The 11,687-nt window shown below is 33.2% G+C and overlaps 1 protein-coding gene and 2 long non-coding RNA genes across 3 annotated transcripts; 2 read left to right on the forward strand and 1 right to left on the reverse strand.

Moving 5' to 3' along the window:
• The first annotated feature begins 3,466 nt into the window (after window positions 1–3,466).
• Window positions 3,467–4,267, forward strand: LOC128551009 (uncharacterized). The gene has a single exon (XM_053531248.1). The coding sequence runs from the start codon at window positions 3,467–3,469 to the stop codon at window positions 4,265–4,267; it is 801 nt and encodes a 266-aa protein (XP_053387223.1).
• A 689-nt stretch (window positions 4,268–4,956) lies between these two features.
• Window positions 4,957–7,672, forward strand: LOC128551259 (uncharacterized). Its single transcript, XR_008368746.1, has 3 exons — window positions 4,957–5,017; window positions 5,983–6,067; window positions 7,537–7,672. It is a non-coding gene; the product is annotated as an uncharacterized LOC128551259 (long non-coding RNA).
• On the reverse strand, window positions 6,653–11,451 carry LOC123555548 (uncharacterized). The gene is made up of 4 exons (XR_008368745.1): window positions 11,269–11,451; window positions 10,716–10,817; window positions 9,620–10,212; window positions 6,653–8,462 (listed from the first exon to the last, which is right to left on the reverse strand). It is a non-coding gene; the product is annotated as an uncharacterized LOC123555548 (long non-coding RNA).
• Window positions 11,452–11,687: the final 236 nt, after the last annotated feature.

The following is an 11,687-nucleotide window of genomic DNA, read 5'->3' on the forward strand; positions in this document are numbered from 1 at the left end:
ATGTGTGCAGAATTTCAGCTTTGTAAATGTTCAAATGACGGAGAAATCGGTGATAAATGAGCGTCGATGGTGTACTGTATATTGCAAATATAATTATATACTGTGTATTGACCTGTACCTCACACAGAATAAATCTTACAAAATGTACATTATCATTTCCTTTTCAAAGTACAAAACAGTAAATTCTTTAGTCCTGAAGATACGTGATGTTTTTACATTGATATTTATAGCGTTTACTCTGTTGTAATTTATATAATAAGCCTAAACGTAACTCACAGTCACCATAGTGCAACAGTGAGCAATAAATTTTGTAATGCTTACCAGTTGTAAATGTATGTATATATGTTCTACTCTTCCACTGAGCATTGTTTAAGTTGATGTAACATGAATTATCTCAAAAACAATTAAAAGTATCTTTTTAAATTTTGCATTGGGATGCCAGAAAGCCTTACTCTCTATATCTTGCAGAAAGCCCGGCCCTTCTAATAAATACTTTATTTTAAATTTTTGTTGCAGATTCAACTTGTTTATGTGTACCTCTGGCTCGACGAACGAATTTAAGGACATTGTATGTCATTTTGTTAAACACCACCCAAATGACAAAAATATTATAGTATCCTAACGACAAAAACCGCAAAAAGGCAAATCACAAGATAGCACCAGACATATGCAGAGAAAAAATAAATAACAGAAAAATAATGTTCATTCAGAAAATATCAAAATACATGGAACCCGCTTACATAAGGGACAACTTTGTAACAGAAGGAAAACTTTGATTTGGGCAAATGGTGAGGTGTCTGTTCACTGACGTGACGGCAGTGGAAATGTATACTACCTAGCTACCACGCCATCTAGCAGAACTCAACATATACATAATGCCACCAGTACAAAAATATAATCTAGAGACACATACACGGAGGTGTACATGGAACATTCAGTGTTACACAGAGTGCAATTCAATGGACAGACAAGGTTTTCGGAGAGTATTGTTATACAGTATTTGGAAGAATGTGACAAGATAGATGTATGGATGAATAAATAGCCTTTAATCAGTTTGTTTGCCAAGAAACGTTTTCTGTAACAGGTATAGTTTCCTATATTTCTTGTCGTCGCAAAATGTTTTCATCGACAACTTGGTTAATATGAGGTATAGTGAAGACTGCAAGTTGTTTTGAAGAACAGGCTTATAATTCTTTTGATGATTTTACAATTATACAACTGCTTGCATAACAGAGACCGCATTTCTGATTCTAAATTAAGAGGAAAGAGAAGAGCAAGACAAACGAATACTTATTGACATTAAAAGAAGCAGCTAATTACTGCATAAATGTGATGAGTGTGCATGACTTCCACATAAAACTGGGCATTGATACTGAAATAGGTTCTGTTGTGACAGATTTATTTTACAAAACATTATTTGTTTATTTGTATATAATAAATATAATGATAATATAATATAATTTAGGTCGATTGTGAAGTGAGTTCAACAAATTATATTAACCGCTCTCGACACCTCATTCCTGATAGAATCCATCGCCACGAGGGTATGAGAGAAGAGGCAAGTTTCCCTTTTAATGTTGAGCGCCAAGCAAGGGAGCTACTGGTACCATTTCTCACGTCTTAGGTATGACGCGGCCGTGATCGAACCCGCGTCTTCCTGCACCCGAATATATGATGTAAATATAGCTATGTACATTGTTGGGAATAGATATGTTTAAACCCAAACAGCATGAACATTTTACATTCAACAATTAGAATACATGAAAAAAAATCGGAATGGTCTTCAAGTAAGCTCCTGATCGTTTGTTATAGTTCAAAGTTAACCTTGACAATAAATATACTATTCGGTCAACAGGGCAGTTGATCACATAAAAATGATAACGACCTGTTTGCATAGAAATGTCATATATCTTACAAATGAAGTGTGCAAAATATATTTCATTAAATAACACATGACACTGTTTCCTTCTACTTTTAAAACAAATTGCTCAGTGCATATGACATCCATTTTGTTTATGAAGGAAGTGGTGGGCTAATTACCTTTCAGAACAATGCATTTAAAGCAATAAAAATAGCTTTAACTAATATGTTGTTTTAAGAAAATTTCAGATGAAACTACTTCCAATGTTCTACGTCAAATGAGTCTAAGGTTATTGAAGAGAAACCACTTTAAAAGTTCAAAGCCCCTGCGACCTTTACCTTAAAGTTTGAACTATTGACACAATAATCTATAAAGGTAGTCTATTGACCAATGTTTATGTCTCTTTGTCGTTTGTAGGCAAAAGGATAACATATTTTCATGTTTGCTCTTCTTATTAGGGGAAACCTTTTCCACACTTATGGTCATCATATCCAGTGTTACATTATTATAAAACTTCACGGTTGAACTTGTGGCTGAGTCTTTATTCGGCAATGGCTAGTCTTTAGACAGTTTCTCGGAGTGACTATCGGCATGCCGCTGTAATTGTAAATTGTAAGTTGTAATATCAATGTTCAAACTAGTGCGTGTTACTTTCACTGTGAATTCTAATGTCATCATGCAAACAGAAAAAGACATTCCATCCACTCCAGTGTGCCATTCTGTTTGATATATATCTCTCTTCTAAGTGTATTAAGCAAAGGTATTAAGACATTTATATTTAATTTCACCGATTCAAAGAATAAGCATACATCTGGAAATCCTCAGTTGTGCAAAATAGTTTTAGTATTGATGTCGCTAATTATATACAGTCTTTGTTTATCTTCAATGGTTCTTAAAATACAATTTTTTACATACGTATAGCTTTAACCAATTTTTATTTTTCAAGTTTACGATTATCACTTTTTTGTTCACAGCGTATAGTTTAAAGCAATACTAATATTCTAATTTAACTATTAACATAAATATGTAACGGGAATTTACGCAGTTAGGCATGTATTATTTAAACAATAAAACACATTTTGGCAACTGGAAAGTTCCTTAAGTGCAACAGAAGTCATATAATATGTACGGGCCATTAGGGCAAATATTGGGGTGGGGCAAGTGTCCACTTAAAAAATAGGCTATGGGGGTAAGGAATGCAAGTGTCTTTTTTACCATTTCATCTGGGGGAGGGGGAGCATATGTCAACTTTGACAATTATTTATTTGGTTGGGTAAATATCCTACACTCGTTATGAACATGAAATAGCTCTATTCACCTTCGTGAAAATATTAAATTGTTTCCCTTATCGGTATATTTCGATATCACACTAAAAACAAACAAATATCTCCATGTAGCGTGCAAGAAACGATTCATCTTTAATCCTTGGACGGATCAGTGTGGACACTGTCAAGTCAGGGGTGTTCCCACTCTTTAGTCAGGAGCAAGAGGCTCTTCTGGCTCAACATCTTAACACTATGGCTGAAGTGGGATATGGTTATACCCGCCAAGAAACCATGAATTTAGCCACAGATTTTGCCATTGAACTTGGATTGAGAACAAAGGATGATAGACCTGTGTCTGACAAGTGGCTTTATAATTTCTTGGGACGCTGGCCAGAACTTAAAATTGAAAAAGCCTAGAGCATTAGAGATTGCCAGAGCAAAGAGTGCAACTAGAGATGCAGTTGACAATTATTTCACAGAACTTAAAAGAATTTTAGTGAAATATGATCTTGAAGATAAACCGAACAGAATCTTCAATGTGGATGAAAAAGGATTGAATACTGACCATAAGCCACCACAGGTTGTCGCTGGAAAATTTAACAAGACACAGGCTGTAACTTCAGGCAAGTCCAAGACAACTACTGTCATTGGGTGTGTCAACGGGATTATACAACAGGCTCCGCCCTTTTTTATTTTCCCAGGTGCACACATGATTGATGGATTGATGGAAGGCTTTACTCCAGGATCAAAGGGCACAGTCTCACCAACTGGATGGTCAAATACTGAAATTTTCTGTCGGTACATGAAAGACCATTTGCTGAAATACCTTCCTTCACGAGATAATGACCATGTGCTAGTCCTGTTTGATGGTCACAAGTCACACTGCTCTCTTGGACTGAAAGAATGGGCCAAGTCACAGAAAATCATATTGTTTGTGTTGCCGCCTCACTGTTCACACATCCTCCAGCCCCTTGACGTGAGCTGTTTTGGCCCTTTCGAGTTTGCCTGGAATTCTGCTTGCAAGAAGTACATGAGAGAGTCAGGCGGGCGATTGATAACCAGATATGATGTCTGTCAACTAGCCTTCAAATCCCAGAATCCTCCACCCACAGAAAGTTCAGGAAACTCCAATGTGCCATAATCAGCTGAAAACTTTTTATTGCGTAAAGGTGGCAAAATCCTTTAAAATGTTCAAAGTGCTAAAAAAGAAAGAAACATACTCAGCAAAGTTATTGGTGGAAAACCTATCACAGAAGAACAAATAATTGACAAAATCAAGGACCATAATGATAAACAGAAAAAATGTAGCAACAGTAAGAGAAAAACTGTGAAATCTCCTGTGGCCAGTACATCCGGTCTTTCCGTAAAAAGGGGCAGGAAGTCTCAGCATGCTGCTATTACACTTGACAGTGAGAGTGAAGAAGAAGTAGGTGAAGAGGAAAAATGCATAATTTGTAAGAAGTTCTCCCCTGACACAACTAAATTTCCCTTCATCATTCTTGTAAAGTGGGGATGTTGTGACAGGTGTAATGGGTGGGTCCACATTGCTTTCTGCACCCCTGTAAGAGCTTTGAGGTGTGGGGCTCCATTTCTGTGCCCCAACTGTGAAAACATAGAAAATGAACAGTAAACTTAAAGTAAAAAAAAAGAAACTGTAAATATGTTTAAGACTGTTAAAATGGTGTTCAAATTACATTTTTTTCAAAAGTTACACTTGTTTACCAGTTACTAACAGTTTAAATTTGTGTGCAGCGCTTTTTTATGTGTGCAGTGTAATTATAACAGACTGATTGTTGGAGTAGCTTCCCTTGAACAAATATAGGTCGTGACCCTGGAGTTTAAACAAAATGGCCACCGGATAAACTGTTGCCGATACAAAACCATTGTTTTGGTGAATACTAACTTTATGTCTTAAATTTATTGTAAAAATGGTTACTTTTTTCAATTTAATCGTTTGCCTAGCGATATTTCTTTGTATAAAAAATCATCCCGAGCGGTCAATATCAAAATCCGAATGGTCATAATCAAAACACATAAAACCCATCCCGAGTTGTTGGAAAAAAAGTATAGAAACCAGTCCCGAAAAACATTAAGGTAGATAAACCTAGCCCGAAAGGTCATTATCGAAGTACATAAAATCCATCCCGAGTGGTCACTATCAAAGTATAAAACCAATCCCAAAAGTATTTATCACCTAGCGTCCAACGTTAAAACTGTACTGTGAAGTAATTATACATTTTAATCGATATACCCGCAAGAAAAACACTATCATAATTTATGAACTGAAAACATCGAAGCAATTAAAGGGTTAAAAAGTATTGTAAAAACAAACTCCACTAGGAAAAGCCTCGCTTGATTTAACATTTCACCTCTTTCTAAATCAATAACGAGCTAAGGAAGAAAGAAATGTTTTTCGGCGTTAGTTGAATAACATGGATTTTGACCTAGTTTCTGTAGTAATCGGGACATGGAACAGGTGCGCGCTGAGAAGATAAACCATTTATTTAGTCTTAAATGACATTGATTATCAGAAGGTACATATTAAATGGAACATATTTAGTAGTTTTGTTACCCTAAACTAAAATGATATATTCTAATTTAAAGTTTTTAGTAATTTATCACCGCTAGAAAAATCGAAAGTAAACTTCTTCCCCCGTTGCGTACCTCGCTTATGGATGAATGAGTTGAGCTGGTTGTAACTGTAGAGTCAGTATACCCGGTACCGCACTGTACGCGGTTTTGCACACACGGCAAATTCATGCTCTTCGTGAAAAAAGCAGAATATTTAACAATTCTTTGTTATTATTTCGTCAAAGTTTTTGTAACTCCTAAATGTGATTTTTTTCTTACTTTCAGTTTGACAATGCTCCTTTAATGATGTTGCAATAAAATTATGGCAATCACTTAGTCCGCAGTTAAAATTGATAGTTTTACAGAAAAGGTTTGTAGAATTTGTTAAAATAACACCAATCAGAGTAGGTTCTTCATTTTTTGTGTAACATGTGGGTTCTGATAAAATATTCTCTAAGCTAAAACTGTCACAAATATTGATTAAAGGTTTACTTTTTGCTTTTGTCAAGAGGTCGTAATTCAGGTCACCTAAACACATGAGATTTTCAAAATCAAAAAACATTTTATCTAAGCAAGATGTCAATGCTATCTAAAATATGCTATTTTTAAGAGATGGGGGTGTATATACTGCTAGAATGCCCCATGTACTAGGCATAGTACCTAATTTAAAGAACATTTAAAAAATAGAATAAAAATGTATATTTTTTATATATGATCTAATTGCATGATAGAACAACGTTTGTTTTCAATGTTCTGTCATCAGTGATGGAATAATGTTCAAAAGATGATCAACAACAAATAGTCCTACTTGTGTAAAGGGAAGGTAACTGTGTAACTTGATATTGGTTACTTAAGACAGTACTAGTTATCTCCCTTATCAATTTGCATATAAAGTGTCAGAATTGACCCCAACTTGACCTATGGTCTGTTTCATCTAGTAATCAGGAAATACTGATGTTCTTAAATATTTATTTAATTCTGTTCATATGAAATATAATGATTTATATAATGTTTAATGAATATAGTACAAGTATGTTAATGAAAGTGATAAATATGTGGTATTGCACTTTGTTGACAGTAAAAATTATAAATTTTATAAAAATAGACATTTTCATGAGATCATAACTACAATTCATTAAAAACATAAGTTCACCAAAAAACAGCCAACCAGTTTCTAGGAAAAGGCAATTTCATAGTTACAGATAAAATCAAAAAGTACTGGGCAAGAGGTCAAATATTGCCTTATAGTACTACTTCTTAATGTTTGAATAATGCCAGTTCAAATCCAAATACAACATTTTTTGAAATATGAAAGTTTTATGAAGGCTGATAAAAACCAGTAGCCTGTAATGTGATAAAAAACTGAAATACGAAACGTTTGACTAGTACAGTGGTTACATCACTGCAGTGTTTCTAAAGTAAACATGTCACTATCAAAGTTGACACTGGGAACATAAGGAAATAAATTGTTCTGCAAGGTTTCGTGAAGACTAATACACCAAATATTTCTATGGTAAGAAAAGGGCAATAATTTTGTAAAAATGCCAAATGCAGTTAAGGGGCCAGTGCATTTAATGTCAAATTATTACATTTTGCAAGTGTAAGAAGTTTGATACATTTTTCATTAGAAAACTAGAAGGTGCTTTAGGTGTTTTTATGACAAAACATGTATCCAATCTTTGTATACCTTTAACTATGGCGGCTATTTTGTGCACCAAAATGAAAGTGTCAGCAATATGCACAAATATGTTTGGTACTGATCACTCCTTTGAAGTTTCATCAAAATCTGTTAAGTAGTTTGACCTGTGAAAGCTGACAAGTTTTTTCTTTTTTTTTTAGCTCTGGCTGCAATTTAGTGCAGCGAAATGGAACATGCAAGCGATATGCACAACTCTATGCTTGGTAATGATCAGTCCTGTGTAGTTTCATCGAAATCTGGCCTGCAGCTTGTCCTGTAAAAGCTGGACAGGCTTTATGCGGAAAGACGGAGGAGAAGGCAAAAACAATACGTCTCCCCACCTTTGGATGAAACATAATTCTGAGACAAAAGCTTACATACAATACTTTACAAAATCGGGATGCTAAAAAATGGATGTGCAATACCTCTACCTATTCTTCAGTGAAATTATAAAGGACAAAACACAAGTAATATGGAGGAGTTATTGACCATGATACTTATGATAAACAAATGTTTTAAGACTGAAGAAAACGCATTGAGTAGTTTAAAAATTTACACTGTTGTTTTAGTTAAATATAAATAAACTTTGTCATACTAAAATGATATTGCAATTATAATGACTAATCACTTTTTAGATTTATGAAGGAGAAAAACAATTTATGCTAACCTTAAACTTACACCTTCAAAAGCAAAAATTATCCAACGTTTTACTGTGGTATTGCATGAAATTAATTTTTGTCACCATATAAATAATCAGTGATTTTAATAATACTGATCACTATGATCTTAAGTTTGATTTGTGAACATACTGTGCTATAAACTGAGACAAAACAGTATTGATACACTACAAGACATAGTATTTTGAAAATTATAACAGTGTAATGTTTACATAATTCTCAGAGTTTCTGAATCACATTTACATGCACGGTTGTACAGGACTTGCTGCTCTCTACATGTGTGTCCTACAATAACAGTAAATATGTAACAAAATTGATCCAGTAGGCTCCTCTATACTAAACTGTGCAAGTTTCAGACACTGATCTTGAACTATAGCTGAATGGTGACACTGAAGATTTCACAGGTATATCTGAAGAAACAAATACATAATGTAGTAACTCTGCATTCGAGATGTCTGCAGCTATTTAATAATCAAAATATGTATATTTCTGAATATAAGGTAGAATAAAAGTCAAACTGTTTCTGGACTAATAAAACTTCGATATATCTTATGCATAAGAGCCATTTTAGTAGAATATATCAAGAGGCCAATAGTGACCGTAAGTCACTCACTTGACCTTTACTATTTGATCTAAAATATATGTATGGCACACAGAAAAATTAATAGTAACATTAGTGTTTGATATAAAAAAAAAAATGCAACAGTTAAAGTGCCCCCATTTTAACATATTTGAATAAAGACCTTTGAGCCAAATTTAATAAAGATCCGCCAAGCAATTAAAGAGGAAAAGTCATATAAATATATTTCCAACTATAGATCTACATGAAAGCAATACTGCAACATTCAAATCCCTTTTTTATAGAAAGAGGAAGGTTATGCTTGCCCAAGATTTTCACAAGGGTATACATCTAACTAAATGTTTACCAACGAAAAAACTGCAGAGATAACCCATTGGATATTTTTCAGGCCAATATTCATACTTATCAAACGATAATACAATTTTCAAATTCCTTTCTCAAATGGCTTTCCTATATTTGTTTTTCTTGTTACCAGTTCCCTTTGAACTAGTGACATGCAGTGTGCACTCTGCATTTTAACAACTGGTGTTAATTTTATGAAAACCCTTTAAAAAGTTTAGAAGATACGAAGTGGACAGATAGACATGTGTGACTCCAATATAGCCTGCATATATTTTGTATTTTGAAATATTATGATGGCAGGCTATATTTTATGCTATATCTTAAATTCCTTTGAACAATAACACACATTATACCTGACATTTCATATTTTATATCTTACATTCACCTTTTTAAGCTTAAAACGATAGAATTGTGTTTACCTTTTGAATTAATTTCAGGAGAAAATTGTAAGATATTTGGAAAATTACATTCATAAGTCTGTAATTATTTGGTACTGTATCATTTCTTACTGCAAGTGTAAAGTTTATATATCATACTTGACCATTGGTCTCATGGGAAAAAACTTTACACAAGCCTCTTGAAGTGATATTTACCAAATCAATAACTGAATTATATTGTAACTATTTGAATAGTGTAAACAATTACCTGAAGGTATCAATATCTGTGTTTAATTAAACCATACAGATCAACACTGGCATTCTCATCATATGAATCCACAGAACATTTTACACTGAAATAAAGAAACAACTTCCTACAAATTTTGTACTTCAATTACTGAAAAATACAGACTTTACATTAAATTAGGACTCTTATCCATTGAAAACATCAAGTGACAGATATCAAGAAAACATTGCATTAACAAGATATTTTAACAAAATGGTTATTGCTATTGTGTGTTTAAAAACTTTGAAACATGGACAGTGGCTGGCAATAGTAGACCTTTTATCCCTGTATCATCTGAAGGGCTAAGATTTAAGAAGTCTGAATAGATATCTTTACCTAAATCAAAAGTTCTTAATTCAAAATGGTTGCTGTACAATCCTACATGAAACTTACATAAAATCATTTTAATTACATTTACACTGTATATCTGTTAAATGCTTAGGGGAATGTAATTTTAATAACTGGCATTACATTTCCTTCTACATGTTAAACTTATTAAAGATTTTCATCCGTACATCATTGTACCACTAGACCATCTTCCACTTCTGTCAACCTGATTAGACATGTAGGACACCCTGAAATATATAAATAATAAAATCTGTGAAAAGACTCATCATGCAAAAAACATAACAACATCTTTATAAAATCACCTTAACACCTTGATCTTAAAAAAAATATTATTATTTCAAATTATTATTGTCCATAAAAATATAATGTATCCCATCCATAATCATTACATGACTCCTTATTTAATTTACCAGTTCATAGTTTGGAATGGCTCCCAGCCTAAATTCAGAAGTTGAGGAAAAACAAATTTTGAAAGTTTATTTATGGTGTCATTTAAAAGAATGACCTGCCTGTTAATCGTCAACTGTTTGCTCTTTTGAATACTAATAGGCTCTCAAATGCTGCCTTATATAGATCAATGGTCAATAGTTTGTGTTGTTATAAATTTGATGTCACTGACTTGTGTTTTCGCAACATCATAAAGAGAGATAAAACTACATGTAAATTGTAAAACATTGTATGTGATACCCTTCTATCCTATATAAATTGCCTTTAAAAATAAATTACATACTATTAGAAGCATTATCCCATTGTTCTGACTGCCCCTGCTCTAAGTAACTTTTCAAGCTTCTGCAGCCACTGTAATGTGTCATTTGTTGGCTTGTACTTCTGTCTGAAATGCGTGAATTATAATATTTCAATAACTAATAATAAATATACAACGTTATTCTATTCCTACAATTTGCAACAGTTTATTTTGAAAATTCATTTTAGCTCAGTTACATTCTGTTTTGACTACAGCTAAAATACATAGAACAGACTATAAGCTATTATAAGGTCAAAGGTCATTCTAAATGGAAAAAATCGGTAAACTAAGGCCCAGTAAATCGCAGATGCTTTAAATAAACTGTCATTTCACACAATAATTTGCTATAGGATTTACAAACAAAAAACAAGAAAAAACAAATTAACAGAAAGAACATATTTGGGCAATTTAAAAGCGACAATGAAAGTGAAAGTAGAAAGTCAATACTTTCTTATCGATTTTTCTTTCATAATTTCCATTTAAAGTGTAAAAGTTTACTTTCATACTGTATTGAATAATCCATAAACATTATACTTACCGTTTAAATGCATGAAAAATCCCCATGGTACCCGTAACTTAATAATTTGTTGATAACCTCTCAGTTTTCAGCTGTTTTCACGTGAAATACGAAACCGGTGTTGACATAAATGTTCTACTTCCGGCGGTATTCGATTGCGTAAAACGGCTCTAGTACTATGTCTACTTTTAAAGTACAATCAAAGTTTACGAGAATATAGAATAAGCATATTTATCGATATGACACATTTATGCAGTAAGCGTGGCGTGTAATCTATAAATAACCTGTGTACTGTCAACAATCGGACGTATATAAATGCTATGTTTTAGATGTGTTTTTAAAGTTTTAAAGGTTTAAAAAGTTTACTGATAATAAATTAAAGTAGTAGAGTGTGGTCAGTGGCAGTTCATCTCAGGCGTTTCAGGAGTGTAAGAAAAGGT

Source organism: Mercenaria mercenaria, chromosome 19 (assembly GCF_021730395.1).
Source record: "Mercenaria mercenaria strain notata chromosome 19, MADL_Memer_1, whole genome shotgun sequence".
Lineage (NCBI taxonomy): Eukaryota > Metazoa > Mollusca > Bivalvia > Venerida > Veneridae > Mercenaria > Mercenaria mercenaria.

Coding starts and splice junctions, on each gene's coding strand:
- LOC128551009 (XM_053531248.1), top strand. CDS start 3,467: ATGATAGACCTGTGTCTGACAAGTGGCTTTATAATTTCTTGGGACGCT.